The sequence below is a fragment of the Balaenoptera ricei genome, chromosome 2, assembly GCF_028023285.1.
Source record: "Balaenoptera ricei isolate mBalRic1 chromosome 2, mBalRic1.hap2, whole genome shotgun sequence".
NCBI lineage: Eukaryota > Metazoa > Chordata > Mammalia > Artiodactyla > Balaenopteridae > Balaenoptera > Balaenoptera ricei.
In genome coordinates this window covers 96,656,715-96,683,641 of record NC_082640.1, presented here as the reverse complement: position 1 = coordinate 96,683,641, position 26,927 = coordinate 96,656,715, and the positions used below count along the sequence as shown (strand labels likewise).

The 26,927-nt window shown below is 39.8% G+C and overlaps 1 protein-coding gene across 2 annotated transcripts in view; it reads right to left on the bottom strand.

Annotated features, from left to right (window-relative positions):
* Nucleotides 1-26,927, bottom strand: part of FBN1 (fibrillin 1) — a 252,546-nt gene that overhangs the window by 99,434 nt on the left and 126,185 nt on the right. For both annotated transcript variants that reach the window (XM_059913339.1, XM_059913338.1), the window contains exons 10-19: nt 23,441-23,599; nt 18,455-18,634; nt 17,338-17,478; nt 15,506-15,625; nt 12,332-12,457; nt 10,558-10,680; nt 6,871-6,993; nt 5,624-5,776; nt 1,968-2,021; nt 243-368 (exon numbers count right to left, since the gene is read on the bottom strand). In XM_059913339.1, the coding sequence (XP_059769322.1) occupies nt 243-368; nt 1,968-2,021; nt 5,624-5,776; nt 6,871-6,993; nt 10,558-10,680; nt 12,332-12,457; nt 15,506-15,625; nt 17,338-17,478; nt 18,455-18,634; nt 23,441-23,599 (1,305 nt within the window). The remainder of the gene's footprint in view (nt 1-242; nt 369-1,967; nt 2,022-5,623; nt 5,777-6,870; nt 6,994-10,557; nt 10,681-12,331; nt 12,458-15,505; nt 15,626-17,337; nt 17,479-18,454; nt 18,635-23,440; nt 23,600-26,927) is intronic.

Genomic DNA, 26,927 nt, shown 5'->3' with positions numbered 1-26,927 from the left:
TCGGCTTCAACCTGCGCAATTAGAGAACTGCACGCTGTATGAGAGGGACAGTTGCCATGTTCCATCCTTTACATAGTTAAACAAAAGATATAAATTGTCAGGATTCAGCTATGCTGACACCCAAAGTGTAGAGCATCCATTTGTCCAGTCCTTTCAACTACTCAAGAGCAGTTTCCCTCAAGCAACAAAAGAAAGAATGCATGATGCATGAAATGTCTTAGAAAACAGGTGAAACGTCTTACCAACACAATTTTTCCCAGATGAATCCACTTCATATCCTGAATTGCAAATACATTTGTAGGTCCCACGGAGATTTTCACAAATTCCATTTGGGCAAATATCAGGATCTAATGCACATTCATTTATATCTACACCACAAAAAAAGTTCAAAATCATTAACATTCTAAAGTAGACATCAAATGAACTATCAAAAAATAACATTACAATAACTGTAAAGACCTTAGGACCTCATGAAAATAAAGTTTCTCCTTGATGAGAATGTTGATCCCTTTTTCTCACTACAAGATATTCTGACTCAAGTCTTCCTTCCATCAGTCCCTGAGAGGAACTTGGCATCTGAGCTAGAACTACAAGATTACCAATCCTTAATCAAGAGGAGAACTCCTGGACTTCTTTTTGTCCAAACATCAAGGTGGAAAGGTTGATCAAATACAGAGCCCAGGTTCCTACAACTGGTCTCCCTGCCATCAGCCTGTCCTTCTTCAATCTACATTCTACACTGCCACCAGACTTAACGGCCTAAAAACAAGGTGACTGTGTCATTCTCATGGTTCAGACTTTCGTAGGTTCGACAGGATTCTCAAGATTAAATTAAAATATGAACTCTTTATTCACTTTAAATCTCTTACTCTGCCATAAACACATAATGCCCTCTTCACTCTGTGTGGGGAATGTCTGGAGCAAGCCTACACATTGGTCCGAAGCTTGCTCAACCACCACCTGCTCTGGAAAAGCCTCTGCTACTCTGTCCAGATGAGGCTGGGTCCTCCTCTTCCGTTTGCTCACGGCCTGAGGACAGCTCTAAGAGTCAAGGGTGATGCCGAGTGACAGTCAGTGAGTGGCTAGTCTCAAATCTTGTTGTCCGACTCTTCTATAAATCAAGGTTGACCTTTTTTTTTTTTTCCTTATCCAGGTCCCTATCACAACTTATTTATTCCGCACTAACTCCTTATTCATTATACATTTCCTTACTTCTCCTCTTTTCTCCTCCAAATATCCACCTCGCCCTTTCTTTATCCACACATAGTAACGAAATCAATCAAGAGAATGTACTGACAATCAATTCAGTCAGTCAATTTTTTCCCAGAACTCTCTTGAATCAACTCATTTAGTTTTTTATTAATAAAGGAATCCTTTCCTCTTTCTTGTCACCTAGTTTTACAGTTGTTCCAATTCTCCCCTTTAATTTCTTTTATGGCACCAGTATTTCTCTACTTCTAACTTCTACACTTAAACATTTCATTTTCTTCCAACTCAGTTAATTGCTATCACCACCTGCTACAAAACACAAGATGGCTCCCTACTGCCATCTGAGAATGACTGAGCACTTGACCATTAAGAAAGTGTTCAAAATGTGCATAGGTTCAATTGAGCTCGTAACCCTGGATTGTACTTGATAGTGGTAGATCCAAAGGAGGGCCAGCCTGCCCCTTCTCATGAACGAGCCACCACAGTCACTGTATCTCGTTCACATCAGTGACCCTGGGAGAGCACCCAACCCTTCAGTAATGAGTGCCATACCTACACCCAGCAATCCCAGGACCCGCTGTGCCATAGCTGTTCTGCCACTGGGGGCTTCTAAGTGTCCCAGGTAGATCACGCAGTGATGGCCAGAGAGGGGGGTCGGACCAGACTGGTGTAAAGGGACCAAGTGGAAACCCACAGGAAGGCCCAGTGCGGCCTCTGCACATGCTTAGTAAATTTCAAAACAAGTCCTAAGTCCTTACCACTGCCTGCTGACGTCATTCCTGGCCCACTGCTGCAGAGCGCCTGATATTCCGCTGCAATAAATTAACAGATAGTAAATGATTCCCTTGTTTGCAGAACAGGTCAATCCTGCCCTTGGCTTTGCACACATCATTTCCTCCAAAGTGAGTGGAACTGAAATAAAGTGGTAACGGAAAAGGAGGCATCTCCTAGGGGAGTCACACCAGGCTCCTATTTTAAAGGCTCCGCAATCACTGTGAAAAACGACTTATAAGGATATACGTGAGTTCCAGCAATTCCTTGTACAAGCACTTTCGGAAAAGGTGTTTTTCCTATGGCTTGATTTTTTTTCACCAGGGAACACTTTACACTTACAGTGAAATGTGCCTGTTAAAATGTGGTTTCTTAACTGTTAATAAAACTCTTTCCCACCATCTTGGAAATAAATTTTTTTCTTAGTTCGAGCTATTTTTTTCAGTACAATCAAGTTCTTAACATTTTCTCATTTCTCTCTGCAAATTCTCTAGTCTCCCCTCACAAGAATAACACGGTATCTACACTTGCATTTATGTGTATTTTTAAAGTTAATATTTATCAGGATGCCAGATTCATTCTATTACATAAATCCATAGGAAATGTATTGCATAATGTTAAAACTGGATCTTACTGAAGAAATGGAGGTATATAGAATATGTTCCCAAATTTGTGATGGAATCAGATTTCTATTTCTTAAAATTGATGCAATGCTTTATACACAATTCCAACAATATTTAGATAAACCTAAGAGTGAATGATGGAAATGGAGAACTAACAGGAACCACAATTAATCCAAGGAAAAGAAACTAAGTTTCCCTTAGTTGCCCATGGTTTCTGGCAACTACAGAATCTCATGGTCAAATGCAGATCATTTGTGCTTAGGTGGCAGGAGAAGTGAATATTAGGAATGGGGCTTTTTTACATAGGCCACCTGTACCTCGGTGCTGAAGCAAATAGTTCCTATACCTCCACATTCTAGAAAATTGCATTCCTGATGACAGGGGATGCAAAGGAGTTATACAGATTAAAAAATGAAGGTTGACTCCTTCAGAGCCTCTGTCTTCTATCAAACACAAATTTGAGAAAAGTGGTGAATTCCCTTAATTTTTAAATCATCTTAAAAGGAGCCAAAAAGGGAACAAATGGGAAGGTGGCTGCCATTGTGTTTGAAAGCCAGGGACTGGCAGCAGAAAGAAGTACATCCTCTTTATTCTCTCACATCAGCAATTAATTAAAGCACTTGTGAAATAGCATAAGTAATAAAACAGGAAAAACAAAATCATGCCAGTTTTGCTGAAAGCAGTTTTATAATTAGCGTTAAATTAGCTGATGCTTAGCCTACATGGAAGCAAATTATTGTCATTATTCTTTTCCATTTGGGCAGGATCTGGTACTAGACTCTGTAGTGAATTCAGATCCGCATGGGTCTGAATGCTGATGACAGTGCTTATTGCTGAGGGTCTTGAGAGCAAGCCCTTTCCCTCTTCTAGTTCCCTCTTACATAAAGTGTAGAAAATGATACCCAACTCACATGGTAGTGCTGTAGATTTACTGAGAGAACATGTAAAGTGCTCAGCACAACTCAAGCACTTAATAAATGGTAGGTGTTGCTGAGCTAACTCAGTGTTGTGCCATGGAGACAGTGGAATGAGGACAGAAGAGAAAATTCCTAATCATTACTCTTCTGTGGCTTTAACTGACCGATTTCTACAAGGAGTAAATGCTCAGCAGCCAGTGAGATGTATCTACACATATAGTTTATTTGACTTCCAGAGCACAAAGATGAGCTTTAGATGTTAAGTGGTTAGAATTTCTCATTAAATTGACTAAAGATATTCCTTCTGGATATTTCCAGTCCCCTTTAAAATCCCTCCTCTCTCCTGAAATAAGGGACATCCTACATTTCAATCCTTCATGATTTGGCATTTTCATCTATCAAAGAGGTGGAGAAACCAAACGGGATGGAACCATTTCCACATGTGGACCACGTTTGTGTAAATTGATTCAAATATAAAACAGAAGGTAGTGGAACTGAGCTTCAAATGTAACTCTCTTTAAGCTTTACCACTTAAAGAAATTTGGTTTCTTTGGGTCATCTTTTATATTTCATTTTCCTATGGAGCATAAGAATTCTTTGGAGATGTAATTGGTCCAGAGGAAAATGTAAAAACAAAAACCTATATGCACCAAGGATCCTGGATTCTAAGCTTTGGCTATTCTACTCATTCAAGACATGGACAAATCACCTATATCCTTGTACCAGTTTTTAGGATACCCATCTATCTTGTAAATTCAAAGTATGCGAGGAAAGTACTTTGAAAAATTAAAGTAACAAACTTTACTTTAAAAGGATGATATTAATAATATACAACTGTAAAGTTGCATGGAAGTATCTTTTTAGATAGAATTATATTTGTATACTATATAATCGAAGTATTATTGCAAACATGTATTTAATTGTTAGTAATCATATATAAAATGACGGGGTGAAACAGTCATCCGGAATAAAGCTTTCTTTCTTTAACTGGCATTCCCCCATTTTAAAGACTTTTAAAGTCTTCCACTTAACTTTCTCTAACTTCTCATAATACGTTTTAATTTCTGTCTGATTTCAAATATTATCATTTTCAAAATGGCAAATGTTTAAAAATTGTGAGTTCGTCTTTAATTGATAGTATCTAGGCCAGAAATGAACTAACTGAATCTTAGATGTAAACCAACCAATCAGAGCTACATGTTTTCAATATTAGGACTTATTCTATTTTAGGACATTAGAAGTCAGCTGCCAAGCTACCTTAAAATTACGTTCAAATGTTGACAGTCTGTTGGTTTCATTTCAATAAACTATTTTTGCCTTACAAACAGAAATAATTTACAACTGGAGAGGATCTTCTGGATTACCGAAGACAATTCATTTTGCAGATGAAAAAAACGAAGATCCCTTTTCCATATTATTCTACTTTATAATTGTTTACTAATGTAAGCCATCTCAAATCCTTTTGAAATTAGGTGAGAAAAATTCCTAAATAAACAAAAATCCACAAAAAACTGAACCTCCAATTAACTAATTTGTCTGCCTGTGGCTGGGGAGCAGGATTCTGACTCACTGACCAGTTTTCTTTTCGCTATGCCATGTCACTCCAATTGAGAAAAACACTTTTTCCCTAGAGTTGAATAAAATCATTTAGGAAAAGCACACCTAAACCAGCATGAAGGATTTGAACAAAATTCACACATGGCCTTTTGGAAAAAAAGCTGGAAACATTCAGGTAATCTGAAAATTATTTACTTTTACACTCTGTAGAATTCTGCTTTTATAATAGTTCCTACAAAATGTAAACACTGTGAAGCTACTTTAGAAAACAAGGCAAGTTGCACATACCCTAAGGAGCACGACTATTACTGAGGTGGAGGAGTTCAGATGGGAGGCATGAATGTGCTGCCTAATCCAAGTGATGGCTGGGCCTGTGAGGAACGTCTGAGCACAGGCTGAGCAGCCCCTGCCAAGACCCCAGCAAGGTACGTGATGCACCTGGAGAGCAGATGCAATCTTTCCCCATGACTTCCAAAAATGCAAAGACTGCAGATGGTGGCGGAAGGCTGGGAATACTAGGGCATCCCCATGACACCACATACATACCTGAATTCTGTGAAGGACACGGTTGGCAAGGTTCCCCAAAAGCATACTCGGTGCTGGCACAACAGCACTCAGATTTGGTAACAGCACCAAACAAGGGTTTGACACACTGGCCTCTCTTGTATCCACCGTAGCATGTGCTCCGCATGTGTGTGTCTACACAGGAAGAAGCATCTGTCATCATACTATCGTTTCAAACAGATGGGAACCCCCCAGGTCAAAGTTGAAGCTGGTTTTATTTAGCCATTGTCCCTGTTCTAACTCACAGAGAATGCCTCTGGTATTAGGTCCCAATGGAAAACAAAACGAAACAAATCATTCTGCATTCAGCTTCCAAGCACTGGAAACTAATTACTAGACTCTTTCAGTTCTCTAGGGACTATTATGGTTTACCCAACTGTGAGGTCCTTAAGGGCTAGGGTTATACCTCACTCATGTTTTTCTTCCCCAGGAGCGTACAGAGAAGGCACTTAATAAATGTTGAATGAATGATGGATGACCATTCAATCTCACCTTATGATAAATAAGATCTTCATTAGAAATACAGACCACCTCAAAATAAACATGCAATTATTGAATATCTGAATTAGATGTACTTTCAAAAAGGAGGATGTTTAATCTGTAAAAGGTTCATTTATACAAATCTGCAGATATTGGTCTAACTAAGCAGTATCATCTTTACCACCAGGAGGGGATTTCCAGCTATGTCCAATCCTCTCCCAATTCAAAGGGCCTACCGACTACCTTTCTTAAAAATAATTTGGAAAAACTTTGTATCTATTTATCAACAAATCTCAAACTTCTTATAAAGCCACATAAAACTATTATCATATAAGTTTCTTACTTATCCATATCCTCCTTTGCATTCTATACCTCCCTTGGGACATTTAATTCCCTAGATGAAAATAAAATGTTCACCTTGAGATAATGGGCATATACAGGTCAATTTCAAAGACCATTATCAACAAAGGAGGGTTGGAGAAAATTGAGGACAGCTAGGCGATTAGGAAAGACAAGGGAGAAGGAGAGGTGGGGATTCCCTTGGTTTTCATTTATCTCAGCCCACCTTTCTATCCCTTAAGCTAATATCCATGTCATACAAGAAAAGAACTGACCCTGTTGGTTTGTTGCCCCCACAAATATTAATTGTATCATATCTGCTACAGTCAAGTGCATTTATTATTGGCGGATTTTATTGACTGACAGAGGGTGGATCTCTATCGTACATCTAGTTATGGCTTCAACCTTACCAACACACACGCGTCCATCCAGACCCACGGCCAGTCCAGGAAAGCATTCACATCGGTAGGAGCCATCAGTGTTGACACAGCGCCCATTCATGCAGATCCCAGGTGTTTCACACTCGTTAATATCTGTGGTGGGGAAAAGCACTTATTAAAAATAAAGCGACTTCACACAACATTGTAAAGAAATTATACTCCAATAAAGGTGTTTAAAAAAAAAGAGAAAAAATAAATAAATAAAGTGACTTTATCTAAAGCCATAACATATTTACAGTTCTAAGACTTGAAAATGGGGAAGATTTACAATAATATGCAGCGTCAACAATAAAAGCTCAGTGAGATGCATTTCATTTTCCTTTGAGAGAACAGGAACAAAAATTGAGAGAGATAAACTGTCTGAGTTTATTTCTTTTCCATAGAAAGCTATTTCAATAACATTCTCCTGAGATTTTTTTTTTTTTTTATCCAAAGTAAGAATCACAAAGGCAAAAACAGAATTGGAAGAAGAAGGAAAGTGACAGCTAAAAGACAAAGGGTCTTGTGTAATGTTTCACATGGCAGTTTTTCCAGGACTGTCAGAAATCTAGCTTGATAATAAACTACATCTTTGGCCTGGGCAGGAAGCTTCTCCTTTTGGCATCCAACACCCAGACTGGTGTCCATTCCAGTATCACTCACGCCTTAACTCTCTGGGAAAATTAGAATGGCATGAGGAGACAACAGAACTAAAGCCTGGATGGAACACTGTAAAAAAGGAACAGAAAATGAATATAGATGATTTTGATGACGATTCCTAGCCAACAACAGCACTGTAATCAATTGGAACCCAGCAAAGAAAAATCTCTCTTAAGCATTACGAATATTTTATAGTATCGTATGTGTATCCTTAGGGAGGTCTGGTAAAAGATTTTATTGGGCACATACTAATAATAGCAGATATTTTTCCCCCCGAACATGGTACCAAACATGTTCTATTTCCAACATGGAAATAGAAATGGTACCAAAACTGTGTTTTGGAAAACATATAACACTTAGAAACAAGTCGTTTTATTACAACTCCTTTTATAATATACAACTGGTGTAGGTGAATATTTCCTTTCTTCTGACCTTAAAAAGGCAAATTGAGACTGAAACACCTCTGCGTTTTACATAGCTTGTGTTATTTGGCACAAAATATATTCAGATGGTCCAAGATTCAGTGTACAGATTGTATTTTAAAACAGCAGTTATATTTGAATACGTGAACTCAAACTGGTTCAGTTATTCAGGTCACCTTTTTGTTCAAATTGAGATCTACAGTGAAACAGTGGTGACTACAGCCTGAAACGTAATCCAAAGGTTTTTTACTGGGGACAGGGATGGAACATAGATCCAGAGGGCCTTGTTCAAAGTGAGTGGCCTCCACCTTCAGAGAGTGATCATGGAGACCAGGCTGTTCATCAGATTAGTTACCTGTAGCGATTTAGCATTGTTCATTCAGCTTTGAACAGTCACATCTTTGTGGGATCAGAACCAAATGCTCAAGGGCTTCCCTGGTGGCGCAGTGGTTAAGAATCTGCCTGCCAATGCAGGGGACGTGGGTTTGAGCCCTGGTCTGGGAAGATCCCACATGCCGCGGAGCAACTGGGCCCGTGAGCCACAACTACTGAGCCTGCGTGTCTGGAGCCTGTGCTCCGCAACGGGAGAGGCCGCGATAGTGAGAGGCCCACGCACCGCAATGAAGAGTGGCCCCCGCTTGCCACAACTAGAGAAAGCCCTCGCACAGCAACGAAGACCCAACACAGCCGAAAATAAATAAATTAATCAATTAAGATAAATTTTAAAAAAACCCAAAAACCAAATGCTCACACTAAGAGAAAATCTTATCCCTTGATATCAAGAGAAAAATGATGGAAAAGAAATTCAGCATACAAGAAATTTTTTTCTTTTTTCTTCCTTTATTCTTACTACAGGTGTGTGTATTCCACCTTCTCTATACATCAGAATAAAGATGACACAGGTAAGAATATGGAGCATTTTCCCCCTCTCTTTCTCTCTAGCTCTGATTCTTAAGCCAGAATGTTAAAAGTCAGAGCAGACTTTTAATCATCAGGCACTTTCAAATGACTGGAACAATCCATTTATCAATAAGATACTAGTTCACTGATTGCAAACAGTTGCAAAACCGAGCTTCACCTATGAGGTCATAATATCTTCTGAAATAGTTACAACAGCATTATCTATTGGCCACTCTTAAGAGTCTATGGCCTGGGTCACTGGCAGCCTATAGGTACTGAAAGTGAATCTTAGCATCCTCTGTGCATAGGTAAGAGAGAGGAGTGTATGTTCTCAGAAAAGTTCTGTTCACAAAGGGACTTTCACATTTCCTTCTGTTATTTTGTTTGGAAGCCTAGTCCCAAATATTCCGGCAATCATTCCCTTCCCCTTTCTTTTTCACTGGTACAGCACTTAATCTGCACAGTTTGGTGCTTTGTTGTATGCTGTCTTAATATTTCCATGCATTAATCTTGTCTCCCCAACTATAAGTTCCTCCCAACACATAGCTCAAAAGCACGGAAACCAATTTCCTACTTCAAATTTGAAAAAAATAACAACAACAACAACTTTCTCTTGCTGTGAAGGCAGATTTCCACGATATTAAGAGCTATTGATGTGAAGGTCATAGAGAATGTAGGTAAACAACCAAGGGCTGGAAGCTCTTTTAAGCCTAGAGAAAATACACATCATGCTGAAGACTTACTACAAGGACTTAATACAAGGGCACCCAGAGAAGAGGCACCATAGGACTTTTTCTTGCCTTCTCCATCTTGAATAGCCTGATGCTCTCTCTACCTTCTACATCTGAAACTATGGTTTTGAGTGTCTATTTTAGCAGATTCCCTGGATCTATTTTGAGTATGAGATTCCTTGAGAAGTCTGGTTGCAGCTCAGATCTTGGACACAAGGGCAATAATTACTCATCCTTGACTGCATTAGGCAGAGACACTAAGCACAAATTTAACTTCTTCTCCTGATAACTCCAGTTATCTCCTGATAACTCTTCTCAGGACCCCAATTTTCAACAGCACAAATAAAAATCTTCATTTTGCTTCACTACTTGGAGCAATAAGATTACTTCAAAAGTTACAAAGCTAAATAATGGCTCCTGGTTCCTTTATTTCTTCTGCTTAATCCTGTTTCCCTTTTTTGCTTCTGTGACTTGATAAAGCTTAAATAAATTCTGTTCCTTAAGGTATCTGGAGGAAATTATGAATAAGAGATCACCGCAATAAGAGTCTACAATATTTTGTCCAGGTGAAGATGTAAGAGGTGGCAAATGACAGTCATCAAGAAGCCAACTGTCATTATTCCTCAACTGTAAGGAAGAGGCAGAACTCAGCTTATCTAAAAAGATGCTCACAGCTGTTGGTAGTCCAAATGGTAGTTCAGCTTCCCATTCATTTGCTATGAAGCCTACCAGGCTCCTTTGAGAAGACACCAAACATCCCTTCTGAAGTAAGAACAGCCTTCTGGGCATAAATCGTAGCTCTCTGGATGGCTGGACTTAAGAAGGAGTTCCAGTCAGGTTTCTTAATCCAGATTTAGGGGTACTTTAAATAGGGAGAATCAATGAGGAAAGGTGGTAGCTCTAAGCAATGTAGAGAGGAGAAAAAAACGGGTGAAGAATATGATTTAGAGTTTTATAGCACAAACCTTTACAATAACGCCCATCTGATGCCAGCTGAAATCCAGGTTTGCAAATACATTTAAAACTGCCATCTTCATTGATACACATCCCATTAAGGCACATATTCCTTATGCTGCATTCATCCATATCTGAAAAATACAAAAGATATATTTTCTTATGGCTAGATGAGTAAGCTTACAAAGGAAGCCAATCTGGATCAATATAATTCTGTTTCGTCACATTTCTTTACTTTTTGTTATTATTGTCTAAGGTTAAGTTTCATCCAAATTATAGCTTACAAAGAGAAGAGTGGCCATATGAAATATGTATCTCAAGTTCTCAATTTTTGACATGTGCATGCAAACTATAGGGCTAAATTTATTTTAGGACATGTGTGTATATATAGACATATATATACTTACACAAGCATATACGTATATATGTAATATATATATATACGCATGTATATGTGTATATATATATACACATGTATATGTATTAGACTCATATAATATATATCTATGAAATTTCATATAAATATATATTTTCATATAAATATATATATGAAATTTAACTCAATAAAAGCTACCAAGGCTCTTTTTAGGAACAGCAGTTTACAAACTGAAAGGTGTGTTAACAGCCTGATGGTTATATTTACAGATCCACATTACTTCTAATATACTGAAAATAAAAACAAAATCGAAACTAAGAATGATGAAATGTGAAATGTATTGAGGCTACTTCTTGATTCTTTAAAAAGTAGAAACCAGAGAACTGCTTGTAGTTTGAAGCAATTTTAAATAGGGGTAGGAAAAATGTATTTTTAAAATGCAAGAGTTGACTATAAAGTATAGCCATGACAGCTAACCTTTAGGATCCCTTGAGCATACAGATATTTCTTTCAATTCATCAGTATGCTATTTTATTTAATATTACAGCTGTCTTAGGAGGCACTTGCTCTTCTAGACACAGTGTGTTTTCACTTACAGGCTTTAGTCAGACCGAAGTAATTTATGATTTTTCTTTTTTAAACAAGACTCTATCCCAACTGAGAATTTTGGCATTAAGTCTTTGAATTGAATCACTGAGATAATATTCTGCCAAAAATGTTTCTAAGAACAATTTTGAAATTCCTTTAATGTATGAATAGATTCTTGGGATCTTTCCCGAAGACATTGGGAAAGATGATAAGGAGCATTCTTCATTTTTTGCTAAAGGTCTAAGAAGTGGAAACTCATCAATAATTGTCACATTTTCAATTTAGGGGAAAAAAGGCCAGGGAAAAGACAAAATGAAACAGCCCAATTCAAAGAGAGGTGATTAATTCAAGAGGCAATATAAAGGGCTGACTCTCGTCAACATTTCTCTCAAATTTTACATGTTCAGATACTCATTAGTAATATTTCATTACTACATAGACACTTTAAACAAAAGGATTATAAGTGACTGAAGAGTATACGAGATTAGGTGTGTCCTATTTTTTTTAATGTACAAATTCTGATTGTATAAAATTTGGAAGTAATGATTTATGCTACAAAAGTTTCATCACCAGGAATATTTAAATAGTAAGCTCTGCTCCTATACTTACAATGTTATTTGACTCACACAAATGTGAATTAAAGGAACTAATACTGTTGAAAGTTAGGCATCCTCCCAGATAACAATCGGTGAATATATATTTGATACTTTGACCTTTCGCTCAATGCTTGACTTGGTCTTGTTAAAGGCTTTTGATACTGAAACTGCAATGGAATAGGGGAATGACATGATTATACTGTAATTATTATTACACTATATTACCTTCACAGTTCTTCCCATCACGCGTAACATGAAATCCTGCGTTACACACACAATGGAAACTGCCATCTGTGTTGATGCAACGTCCGTTATTGCAGATACGGCCATTCTGTAAACATTCATCAATGTCTAAAATCGAAGTCAAAAAGGAAGAAATAGCTTTATTTAGGGGATTTTCAGTTATTTTATTTCTTCCTCTCACCGTCTCTAAACTCATGATCTTAGTCTTGGGTTTTGGTTACTAAATAATATTCTTCAACATAAACTCAGTATTAAATAATATAAAATTTAGGGTTACTAATAAAAGTTTGAAAGACATATGAAAGAAAAAAATGCCAACATAACAGCATTCAATTTAACTTTACTTTCTAATAAGACTCCCTAAATCTCAGTTCTGTAAACAAAATAGGTTCTTTTTCACCATTTTCCTAGGTAATTCAATGAGCCAGTATATATCATTATTTACAACGAACTTTGGCTGGTGTCTTTTAAGACATGATCAAAAAGGCAGATCTGATGTTAGCTGTATCAGAACAGTTAAACAGAAATGACATTTAAAAAAAAAAAACAATTTAGAAACCTAATTCCATCTGAAAACCGTCAATCATTTGACTCTGAAATGTCTACCTTCCTTATGGCAGCTCTGGTCCAAATACAGTTTTATTTGTTTATATATTCTCAGTCTCTTTTATAACTTTATGAGTATTCTATCTACCAAACAAAATATTGGTACTATGGGGACATTTCCCCTTTTTTCTTTCATGTTTAGTATTATATGCCAAAGTAAACAACAGAGCATGATATGGAAGTGTTAAAAATGACAATAGCTCAAATAACCTGCATCTGATCTCTCATTTAAAGATTAGTAATTCACCTAAAGTGGGCAACGAGTTACCCTGGATTATCTATTCCCCTCAGTTTCTAGGCTACATGCCTGGATGAACATCAGAAAGGATGAACACAAACCACCTCGTCTACAGAGCGTACAACCTTTGCCAGGGCTTATTCCCCAGGAGATAAGAGGCCAGGGCACTGAGCGGAGTTGGATGGGAGCAGACCCACCCATGCAGAGTTGAGGCCATGTGCCTGGGTATAAGGGCCCTAAACATCCTTTGGACGACAAGAATGTGCATTCATGGCATACTGGTTATTCTGTCTACCCTGTGTCTGCACGGTGTCTTGTGGTTGACCCTCAGACGCACTTTCTTTCTGGGCAGATCCAGCAGTGGTTTCCACACGAGTCATTGGACTAGCTGAGGCAGTCTGGGCTTTTCTTCTGTCTGATCTTTGTGCCAACAACCTACAATCTTTTTCTCTCTCATTTATTTCTTAATCCTTACTAAAATCTGACCTGCTCCACACTCCAAAAAATAGTAAAAGCCACATATTCTTCAGCAGACTTTTTTTTTTTTTTTAAGATTTTATAATCTACTTTTTTTGTTTTTTTTTAGGATTCTATAATCTATGGAGGCCCAAGGATAACATAAACAGGATAAAGAGTTCAGCTTTTTCTCTCCTCACTAATGTGAAAATGCCATCGGGCTCCTGCTGCCTTACAAAAATAAATGAAAAGCTTGTCATTCAAAGTCTCTACCGTGTTTCTGTATGTTTCTTCTGTCCCCTCTGTTCAGTTCCTCGTGTCCTTCTCAGCTAAGTATACAGCCTTTCTGACCATTCTGTGGCAACTTTCATCTACCCCCAAATGTGATCGCGTTACCAACTTCTTGTGCTTGGGCTAAACTTAGCACTAGCTCTTAAAGAAGACAGTGCTTGAGGCTTTTAGGTAATCTTCAGTCTCTAATAAACTAAGTCTCAGAGTGATGACAATAACATGCATCTACACCGATTGGCCCTTGCCCCAGCTGAATGCTCTCAAGAATGTCTCCTATTTGCTTATTTAGTAGTGCTGTCTTCTGAAACACCGGTTTCGGTTTATCTTCCACGATTGCAAAATGCCTCGTATACTGTTTGTACGTGCTGATTATTTAAAACAATAGTTATAAAGAAGGTTCTAAACTCAGTTAAAAATTCAAACTATATTTGTAATTCAGTAAGTAGGCCATTAATAGAAATATTAACAGATTGAAATGCGGTGCTCCAGGTTTTTCTGCTCAAAATTGCCATTTATAAGCAGAATACTAAAATACACTGATGGCAAGAAATCCCTAAGTCAGAACTAAATTCAAAGATTTTGAAAACAGTCACTAATAAAAAATAAAAACATCTGTATGCCTTCAACTAATATGAAGAACTTTTGCTAAAAGAGGCAAATAAAATTAACTCATTAATGGCTGACAAATTTTTAAAGTGATACAAACCTCCCTATCTTTCCTTGTATTTAATTTTAACAGAGTTCTGTTGCTTTTATCTGGCTTTACTGATCAATGATAACAGATCATTCTGCACCCAACTTATAGAGATATAGATATATATAGACATAGTCCCCTGAGGGACTATATCTGTATAGATATAGTCCCCTGAGGTGGGGCGCATATCTTAATTATTTCTATCTCAGAAACTCAGTATATCAAAGTCATCCAATAAGAGGTATATTGGGTGGCTTAATAAGTCAATTAATAAACAAATCTGAAGGGAAATTTTTGTGAGGCAACTTTACAGCAGTGCTTCTCAAACTTTAACATGCGTAAGGGTCCCTGGAAGATCTTGTTAAAATGCTGATTTTGATTCAGCAGGTCTCAAGTGGGGCCTGAGATGCTGCATTTCTAACTGGCTGCCGCTGACTACACGAAATAAGCAGCAAGAACTTACAGGCACTTCTTATCCTTCAGGCCTTTCCATGAAGCAATTAATTGCGTAAAATTTCACCTGAAACTTTTCTCAGTTTCTGTGTCAACAAAGGACAACCCCATTCCCTAGCTCTCGGATTAAAAGTTAAGACAATATAGTGATGAGGCAAAAAAAAAAAAAAAAAAAAAAAGGAAGTGAAAAAAAGATATTCCCACAGGCACCAGAAACATCTTTTAAAATAACTTGAATGTTTGCCAGATTTTATGATGCTATCCTTCAGAGTAACCATTTCTGGAATTAAGTGCAAAAAAGCAATGGGAGCGTATTAGCCTCTCCTGGCAAGGGTTATTCAGACTCTATGGAATTCCTTCAAAGCCAACTCCTTACTTAGCATACATGTCCGACGTGCCAAGCTAGGACCATACGTACCTCGGCACTCTGTCCGGGTGAGTGTGCTCTGATAGCCAGGTCGGCACTGACAGGTGTAGGAGCCCTGGGTATTAATACACTCGCCACCAGCACAAGGGTTTTTCTCACATTCATCAACATCTGCAAAACACAGTATATCTTAGTAAGACATTAGATCGCAGTAACTCCTAACTCTAAGACCATTTTACTGGTTTCCTTTACATGCTAAAACACTTTCCTTTTAAGAAATAAATAGCATAATGAAAAGATCTTTTTTCTTTCCACTACAATAACGGTGTCACCAGCCACTTTAACTGGTTGAGCAGTTAGAATGTATTATTTTCCTGTGTCATTTTTCAGAGAAAAATGCCAAATACGTAGCAACTCAACACTCCAAGCCAATAAACATTTTCTCTTCCTTGGGTCTGACATAAGGGAATCAAACAGACAAATATTTCAGAAGTGGCTTCTGGACAGAATTCTGAGTGTCTCTTGAAGCTCAATTTTTCAATGAAAAGAAGGCCTAACCATATCTAAGCATTCCTTTCTGAGTTCCACTAAGAATATTACAACAAACCTTGAAGCTGTTGTTGTTTAAAGGGCAATTCTCACCTACCATCAAGGCTGCTACCACCTCCACCCCGCCCCTAGACAGGCTCCCACTAGTTTTACACTCATTTAGAGCTATCAGTATACTTACCGGTAAACTGGTTTTTATTCCTCTGTTTGTGAAGATGAGGAAGCTAAAGCTTATGGAAGGTAACCCACTTGTCCAAAGTCACATGCTTCTTGTGGCAGATGCAAGTCTGATCTCACAACCCTGAGCTAGACGTTCCCTTTGCCTTTCCTACCCAGCTCTGGATGACCTCTCAGGATTGAAGGACTCTCTCCTAACATGCTACTCGAAGGGGCTTTCATATCACCAGGAAACTATATAGCATGAGAAACCAAGAACTACTTATTTCTGCCTGATTCATAATTGGAATTGGGATTTATAATAGACCTAAGAGAGCAGTTTATTTTTTAAAAATTAGATGGCAACTGGGTGTTCTTATCCAATCCAACAATTTATCCTTGTGTTACATTTCCTTCCTTCACTAGCTTAACTGCCTTATCAACAACTTAAAGTTCCTTGCTTCAGTTCCTTGCTAACTAGAGATAGTTGGTAAGTTATCCATTCAAATTAGTAAACCATGCAAAGTTTCATAATTTGGGGATACTTCTAATGCTTTATTTTAATGGTCAGGCTTCGATAGGATGGCTTAAGTTAGAGTTACCAGCAATGCCTTGAATGTGTTTTACAATGAAAGTTAAAAGTCACTGTAGTAGGCATAATAATGCCCCCCCCACAATACGTTCATGTCCTAACCCCCAGAACCTGCGAATATGCTACATGGCAAGGGGAATTAAGTTGCTAATCAGCGGAATCCATCCCTCCTGGATTATATACAGATGGGCCCAATGTAATCACAAAGATCCTTAAACGTGTTAGAAGGAATGCAAAGAGAGAACCAGAGAGTTAGAGATTTGAAGATGCTACACTGCTGACTTTGAAGATGAAGAAACAGGCCCTCAGCCAAGGAATACAGACGGCTTCTAGATGCCGGAAAAGGCAAAGAAATGGATTCTCTCCAAGAGCCTCGGAAAGGAACACAGCCCTGCCGACACCTTGATTTTAGCCCAGAAAGACCTGTGTCGGACTTCTAACCCATAGAAACATAAGATAATAAATCTGTGCTGTTTTAAGCCACTAAGTTTGAGACAATTTGTTATAGCAGCCATAGAAAACCTATACAGTCATGGAACAGCAATGCAGTAGCGTCCTGGTGCCAAGCTAGTGGTCTATCACGTACCAATGCACTCCCCACGGAGGTCCAGCTGGAATCCTTTGTTGCACTCACACCGGTAGCTCCCAGGAGTCGGGATGCAGCGTCCATTTTGACAGAGATAGCGAAACAGCTGGCAGTAATCAGTGACGTTGACTGGCAGCACCCCTGAAGGAATAACATGAAACCCCCATTAAAGTCATGTCTAACTAGGGCATCTTCCACCAGCACTGAAGCCAGTAATAATGGGCAAGATGCTGAATCGTAAAGGAAGGAGGACACTCTGGGCAAAGGTCGCCTGGCGTCAACAGAGCATGTTTCCACTCTCGCCTACAGACGGCACGTGTGCACCGTGGCGCACGCTGCCAGGTACCGCGGCCTCGCTGTAGCCTCCTCCTCTGCCCGCTTCTCCCCACCCCTCCCTCCGCCTCACTCTCAGGCCTCGAGCGTAGGGAAACCACAAAGGCAGCGAGTTACTGGTATTTAACTATTTGCAAAACTGCTTTGCATGATATATAACCCAAAGAGTCATCTTATGCCTCCTCTATGGATTGATCCTGTGAATCAGATTTAAATTTCTCCCACAACGTCAATAGCAAAAGGACATTAATCTCTGGAGAATATGAAACTGCCCATTTTCCTTTATGCAACAGGCCAGTTGAGAAACTTATATACTACACTCTGTAAATGAAATATTTGAGGATTGGTTAAACTTACTTAATGACTTAAACAGCATAAACAACAACAAAAAAGTTACCCTGGGGCTTCCCTGGTGGTGCAGTGGTTGAGAGTCTGCCTGCCAATGCAGGGGACGCGGGTTCGGGCCCTGGTCTGGGAGGATCCCACATGCCGCGGAGCAATTGGGCCCGTGAGCCACAACTACTGAGCCTGCGCGTCTGGAGCCTGTGCTCCGCAACAAGAGAGGCCACGATAGTGAGAGGCCCGCGCACCGCGATGAAGAGTGGCCCCCACTTGCCACAATTAGACAAAGCCCTCGCACAGAGACGAAGACCCAACACAGCCAAAAATAAAAATAAATTTAAAAAAATAAAAAGAGTGGAAGCAAAGATCTTAGATTAAAAAAAAAAAAAAAGTTAACCTGATTAATGCAAGAACCGTAATTAGATGACTTTTGAGCTCTTACTTGGTGGTTCCCGAGATGGATATGGATACTCCACTGGCGGTCGAGGGACTGTAATTTGAGGTCCAGGAGGAAAGCCAGGAGGAACAGCGTGAACTGGAGGAATGGGGCCAAGGGGTGGGGAAGGATATCCTGGCCTCTCGGGAATTACAATAGGGACAGAGCACAGCTTGTTGAAATCCTCTGGGAAAAAAAACACAAAACACAACACAACAGCTGAGCGGTAGCATATGCCATAGGCCCATGGAAGTCATCCTTATTTTGTAAAGAAATTTTGAATAAAATTGATCATCAAACCACGTAGGTCAATTGGAGAAAAGGAAAAAAGCCAACTGACTTGGCTATTTTCCCAAGCCAGCATTCCTAAAACCTACAGCAGCAACCAGACTGGAACAATAACTCAAAACTGGAAACAAACTCCCCAGAGTGTGTACCACATGTCCCTCCTAAAACCTAGGAAGTCTTTACCTATGTCAAAATTCACCTCAAGGAAGAATAGAATAAAATGCCATGATCTCCACCCAGTCTTCCCACCTGTGGATCCCACAGGACTCTAAACAGCACACTTTTTAGTGCTGGGATTTTATTTTATATGCCTTGGGAAGTCACTGGTAGTCTTCTGCAGGGGTGGGACATGATCAGATGAACATTTTCAGAAGATCATTCTCACTGGCATTTGGAGACTGTACTGGAGGGAAGTAAGACTGCCACAGAAGACCAAGGGCAAGACAAGGATGGCTGGACCAGGGAGCCAGTGATGGAACTGGACAGAAGTAAACACATTTGAAGATTATTTTCGAGATGAATGGGCTATGTTTGGGGAAGGAGTAAATGTCAGAGCTGAGGGAATAGGAAATCAAGAATGACTTCTAGTTTTCCAGTTGAGCAACAGGGTAGACATTGGTGCCATTTGCTGAGATGGGAAACACTGTGATGGGAGCAGGTTTGGTGGGTAAAAGCTCTACGTTGAGCATATGAATTTTGAGATATCAGACATCCACATGGAGATGTCACAAAGCAGTTTTAAAAGAGAGTTTGGGGCTTCCTTGGTGGTGCAGTGGTTGAGAATCTGCCTGCCAATGCAGGGGACACGGGTTCGAGCCCTGGTCTGGGAGGATCCCACATGCCGCGGAGCAGCTGGGCCCGTGAGTCACAATTACTGAGCCTGCGCGTCTGGAGCCTGTGCTCCGCAACAAGAGAGGCCGCGATAGTGAGAGGCCCGCGCACCGCGATGAAGAGTGGCTCCCGCTTGCCACAACTAGAGAAAGCCCTCGCACAGAGACGAAGACCCAACACAGCCATAAATAAATAAATAAATAAATAAATAAAATGGGAGGAGTCATTGTATGCATTTCATAGAGTTATAAAAAAAAAAAAGAGAGAGTTTGAAGCCTAGAGAAGAAGTCAGGGCTGCTGCTAAGTTTTGGGGTTATCAGTAGATAGGAGTCATTTAAAGCCATGGGGACGGATGAGCTCACATAAGGAAGGTGTGGAAAGTGAAGAGATGGGAGAAAGGAGACAGAGCCCTGAGGAACACCTATTTGTAAAAGACAACAAAGTGACAAAGAAGAAGCAGCCCATGGGGCAGAAGGAATACCAGGGGCTGGTGAGTCTGGTGTTAATGCTGCAGAATGATCCCCCAAACTAGTACACTCTGACTTAGTCAACTGTTTTCCCTATAATTGCCCATACAGACTTACTCCTACTTTTCACAATGCCAGTTCTTTATTAGAATAAATCATGTTTAGATTTGTGACACATTTCAGGGGAGGGAGGCTTCCAAACAGGTCTTTTTAAGCAGTATTCAGGTTTCGAGAAATGTATTTACTTAAACACTCCTTTTCATGTTTCCTACAAATAGCCATATTTTGTCATAGTTCCCTTCTATAAGTAAACTATATCATTTTTAAAATTTCTTTTTTCCCTCTTTCCAGAATGTTGATTATTTTATTACCTCTGTCACACAGGGATTCTCCCATAGGTACTTTCTATACTAGCTTCATCCATTAATAGAAATTAGGCTAGTATTTTTATTTTCCTTGAGGACTAGAATCTGGCTTATTCTATGACACAGTGATATGTCGTACTGAAATGTATTCATATTTCAACCTCATGGGACATTCTGTCCATTTACATTTGGCTAAACATACCTAGCTACCATGTACCTTGTTGTTTTTTTCTGGTCCATTACTAAAACTTTTTCAATCATATTTGACATTTCCAACTCAGGTTAAGTTTATGTTTTCAGAGAATTCTACTACTGCATTATTTATCTGGAATTTCAGCCCACAAAGATTCTGTAGTACTTGACTGTATTTGGAAAGGATTTATATATTGTTTATGCTTCCCTGAATCAGGATGCTACAGTCCCTGTTGTTAAACCACAGTGATCTTCCTTATAGAATTATCACCTGGATGTGCCATACCCATCATTTCCTGGCTACCTGCTTTCTACCAACTCTCTACCACTAAGACTGTGCAGTCTCTGAAGTCAAGGATCGTGTTTAACTCGTGACGAAATCCCACTCTCGGCCTCACCTGGAAAACTGCACAGAAGAGGAATTTATTAACTATGTTGGATTTAATTGAATGGCAATTGTACTTATTAGCTTCCAAGCACCAATCAACCTTTTTTTTTAGTCTTTTAGGATTTCTATAAAAGAAGTTGGATAGCTTATCAGCATTTCTGCTAACTAGGTGGGTATATTATTTTAAGCATGCCATTAAATTCATCTCAACCTCTCCATGAAAGTGTATCAGGCTGGGCTCTGTACTTCTTCCTACTTTCTTCAGCTTAATAACTTTCCGTTGAGCCCCTTTACATTCAGAATCAGCAAGCTGGGGCTGATTTTGTTCAACTGATGTCCAACTTTCCTATCTCCATTTAACCCGGAGATGATACTGATTTTTTTTTAAAGTGAAAAGCTGACCAATCTGAAATCATCCTTCCTATGTCATCACTCTCCATAAGTTAAGAACCCAGAGCTCTGTAGTACTGGTACTGGAACATTTGAACAAACAAACACACCTACCTGCAAATTAGTTTGCTCTATCCATCTGCTCTGCTCTGGGCCTGTCTCAGGGTTGTGCGTCTTTCAGTGGTACCCTTTGGGAGAGCAGCTCCCCGCAAAGCTACACAGGGGAACCCGGCCTTCTGCCCCATGAGTCCCAAAGTAGGTCTTCAGCACCTAAGCCTACTCTGGTCCTCCCTCTTCTATTCAAGGTCTCAACATAGGAAAGAATCCACATCAATGCTGCTGATTCCTAAGTTAACGTATACATTTAAAAAGTGATTCTCCTGGTATCCAAGCTGTATGTCTTAGTAGAAAGTCATGTGCTTCTAAACAGTGACCGACTAAATGGTCCCCCTAGTGAACTAAGAAGGGTGCCTTATATTTTTAGACCAGAGACAGTCAAAATATATGGCAAAATATATGACTTGTTATATGTTAAAATTTATTGAAAGATTTTCTTGCTTCTTTAATGCACACACATAATTCTCAGTCATAAATAGAAATTTAAAAATAACATCTGTGAGCAGGTCTATAACCCATGATAATGGGGCGTTCATATTCTGTGAATAGCACACTCTGAAGTATTTCATTAGCTCTGCATTCATCCATCCTCATCTTGATGTTCTCCCCTAAAATTTCCTGATTTAAACATACTTTTCAGGAACCAGATTGAGAAGAAGTTACTACCCCAAGTTTTACTTAGAACTGGTGGGAAAGACGTCACCTAGTAAGTCGTACACTCTCCGTGAATGCCTCCTATCAGCAAGTTCTCGCTAAGTACCAGAGAAGTGTTAAAAAATTAGAAGGAATAAGGCACTATAATGATGACTGAAACCCCCTAATGAGATTTATTAACTAGTAAAAAAGCTGTATATGAACACACAGAGGCACAAACCTGAGCAGATGGGATCTGTATCACAGCAACAGTACAAACCTAGAGCACTGAGCAAGAAGGCAGAACTTTCAGCAGTGGTGGTCTTGGGATGGGCAGGGATTAGGTCATATTTGAGAGGAATCTCAACCAACAAGAGGGCAAATAATAGGCAGAGGTAGCAGGGGTGGGGAGTAGGGAGTAAGGACCTGAACTGGGGAGAAGTTTGGAGAAAAAAGAATATTTGAGTTTAGAAATGCTCCGACTGGGTTCAAGGAAAGCTGGATTGCATAATTTAATTAGAAAATAAAGCTACTATAAAGAACAAGAATTAAAAGATGAACGGGGATCAGATTTGGGAACTCTAAATGCCCTGCTAAGTAGTAAAATTTTATTTTCAAGAAATGGAGTGACTTGGACCACTGGATATTGCCTGAGTTCATCCTGCGAAAAATTTTCTGGACACCTTTCTCTACTTTTTCCCCACACACAATTTTTTAAAACTGAATTTCAGATGAGTTAGGCTTTGGGAAATGTTATGTGGCAGCTGTGGATTTCACAAAGACCAGTTAGGAGGCTACTGCAATAGTGCAGATGAAAGAAAATGAGCTTTAGGTGGAAATGAATATGACAGAAAAGAGAAATCGAAAAGAAAAAATAATCAACAGGACTTGGCAACCAAGAAGAGGAGAGGGTCAAACGTTAGGGAAGGAGGAAATGTGTATCCCGAATAACTCACCTGAAAGGCTCTGAGGGAGTTGAGTTTTATTCTGCTGAGCTTTTGAGGATACAAAAGAAATACAGAGAGCCAAAAGAAATACAGGAGACTAGGAAGGAACCAGTTCTTCTGACTGGTCAGGTTGCTACCCAGTGGTAATACGCAAGCTAAGTAAGATACAGTACCTGCCAACAGTGTCATTTGTATGGACCTCTGTATTTCCCCTGTTCATTACCTGGGGAAATTTCCCTGAAGGCCATCTCTTTTATTTTCTGGAATGTCATTCGCTTACCCAGGTTGCCACTAAATCTGCAGCACGTACATTGCCCCTGGGCTCCCGGGGGGTTGAGCAGAGATACTCTGTGGATAAATGGAAGGGCTCTTACCCGTTGCTCTGATGGGACACATTTCGGGGGCAACAGTGACCCCCGGAGACCAGCACCGGCCGACGTCACAGCAGCACTGCATCTTGGTGATGGACTGCGGCAGCTGGTTAGAACAGCGCCCGTTTGCCAGAGCCGTGTAACAGTATCCTGGGCGAACATCTGAGAGGACAAAGAAACCGCCACACACATCACTGAGATCAAAGGTAAAACGACTCTCTTTTGCTCCAGCATCTCCACATTTCCCAGTGGGGCTTGAGCAGGATGAGGTGACACTCAGCCCTGGAAGGTAAGCTGTGAGCGCCACTCGGGAATAGCGCTCAGGCAGAAATCCCTCCATCTCACACCTTTTGCCCCTGTGAGCTGGTGCACTTGGCCCAAGTCCCACATTCCGTCCCCAAGGTGGGAACAAATGATTACAACCATATGGGTCATAGGAAAAGAGAGAAGGAGAAAATCACTGACGGTGACGGTTAATTAGGTCTAGAGACATGTCTCTATACTGAAGGGAGACTGTGTTGTCCTTGGTTTCAAACGACCTAATTTGAGCCACTTTAGGCAAATATTGATATAAATCTATTTTAAAACAACATGAAGTCTGCACTGTAGGTTACATCTCTAAAAGACCTTTCTCATTTTTCAGTCTGAAACCGTGAGTCAGACGTGTGAGATTTGTTTTTTTTTTAAAGGAACGAGCCATTTTGCAGTCAGATCCACTGCTCCTTCATCGAAGTTTCCTTTTGCCCTGGGGCCCTAACAGATTTGATAAGGCACTAATTCTTTACAAGTTCAAAATGTACATGATTGCAAGTTCTTAGTGCTATAGGATACAATACTTCTTGAAGGAACTTTGTTTTTGTGGCAGAGCGGTATCTTCTCAAAGCAACAGGGGAAGACATTTCTATATATCACTTTTATTGGGTTACATCATGTCTGACCGTCGTGACAACACTGACACACTGAAGTACAACTCTGGGTTACCAGAAAAGAGCCCATGACAAAGGAGAAACCTAACTGCTTCATGAGCCTTTGAGGTCATGCGGTGGAATACAGGAGGTAGGCAGCCAAGTACAGAACCCCTTGATCTAACTATCATATGTTACGGGTGTATCTCTCTTTAAGTAAAATGTATTTCTGTACAGTTCCTATAAAATAAGTTTTGAAATGTAACTAGTATTTTGAATATGCTTGTCATTTGAAGGAATATAACTGGGAAATCCTTTTGTAAGGTGAAGAATTTGTTTGTAGTCAAAAATCTGTCCTCATGTTTCCTGTAAGTCTGCATATTACCCATCATTTGATCAGACAGGGTCACCCCTATCACTGTTTTCATCTACATCATTCTCAAAAACACAAAGCCTTAAAATCTTGAAGTTTGCAATAAATTAATAAAATGAAATAAAATGAAAAAACCAAGGCTGACTTAGAAACATTTAAATTATTAATGTCGAGGGGGCGTCCCCTTCCCCTGGTGGCGCAGCGGTTGAGAGTCTGCCTGCCAATGCAGGGGACATGGGTTCGAGCCCTGGTCTGGGAGGATCCCACATGCCGCGGAGCAACTGGGCCCGTGAGTCACAATTACTGAGCCTGCGCGTCTGGAGCCTGTGCTCCGCAACAAGAGAGGCCGCGATAGTGAGAGGCCCGCGCACCGCGATGAAGAGTGGCCTCCGCTTGCTGCAACTAGAGAAAGCCCTCGCAGAGAAACGAAGACCCAACACAGCCAAAAATAAATATAAAAATAAATAAATAAATAAATAAAAATGCAATAAATGATTAATGTCGAGTGAAGATGGCTACATCAAACCTAGACAAACTATAAAAGAAAATTATGGGCCAGCTTTAAAGGATATGAGATTATTTCTAAAAAGTACTTTAAACCACTAGCAAGTATAAGTGTGCTTTCCAGAAATTTTCTGTGGTCCCAGTTCCTGCACCTCTGGTCAGACTAATAGTCTCAGCAAAGAGGCAGAACAAGTTTTACTCCAGCCTGGTCCAGGGTAAATGGCTGGAGAGGGAAGCGCAGACAAAGAATGCTCTGTGGAGACATGGGTGGCGCCTCCCCTGTGCAGAAGGGGGAGAAACAGAACTTCCTGCTTCCTAATTTGCTTTGCCTTAAAGACACTAATACTTCATATACCCCAGGATTAATATTGGGGCATGGAAACCAAAGGCTGTTAAGAATGGGAAGAGATGTTCAAAACTGGCTTATATCCCAGCTTCAAATGAATTTGGTGGTCAAAACCCAGTATAAACACTTGACCAAAATTTGTATGTACAATTTTCAGTGTGGGCCATCTTTCAGAGCAAAACTGGGACCCACAGCTGCCAACAGCAAGCTCTTAATGGCCTTATGTCTATTATTTTGCAAATTATCTATGATATTATTTTACTGCCCAGCTGGCTGACTTATATGATAAATCAATGGGTCGGAGACTCTTGAACAAAATGGTGAATGGTAGGACTGGAAGAATTAACCAGCCACATTTGCGTTGCTGGCAGTTCCTGATTTATAAATGGCACCTGCATATACAATAATCATTTTACAATATTTTTTTTTTTTTTTTTTTTTTGCAGGAGAGCTTTTGTTAAGAATACGCACATTTACACAACTTAAAATTGTAAAGAAAACCAGTGGGAAGAGTTGTGAAAAGCAGGAACCATTCAGAGGAATTGACCCTTGGGCATGCCAGCCTGAAGTCTTCCATGTCATCAGATGGTAGTGCCAAAGGAAGTGGAAAGGAAATCATCTGGCGCTGGATCGCTTTGCATAGAGGGTAAGGGGTGGCTTTAAAGTAATCTGAAGATCTATGGGAGCTGAGGGAGAAGCATGGTAAGACTTAGAGGAGGCAAATGAAGGTTGGAGAAACCTTAGACACCTTCATCTATTTTAAATCTGCCCTGGCCAAGACATCTGGCAGAAAAGGAGTAAGAAACTTTCTTCCTTTCTCCACTTCTGAATCACTTGGCCTTACTCTCAGGACCCAGAAATCACATTACATCGAAACAAATATATGATGGATTAAATATCAATAGGTGTTTGCAGGTCATCCTAGCCTGTCAGCAGGTCTCCCCTAACCAATCACTAACATTGTTGGGGCCAACTAGGAGCTAGGAGCTGTGAGGCCCAAGCTAGGTACCAGACATCTCTAAGACTCCTGGGAATTGATGAGACAGAACACACTACTATGAAAAGACAGCCTTACACAAAGTATTATAAAGTGCCAAACGAAGATCACAAAACCAAAAATAAAATGCAATAATTCTACCAGCGCTTACGCGACAAAGGCAGTGTTAGAACTGGTGAGAGAGTCGCAGAATGCGGTAACAGAAGGTAACAGTTCGAATGTCATGGTTAAAAGAGATGTATAAGGAAGATACCACATACCACTATCTACACGTGGGGTTTCCTATTGGTTAGATTCACTAATTCCAAATAACCAACTTGCCAACAAACCTTGGGTTTGCTTAAAAGTTGGAGACTATACATATT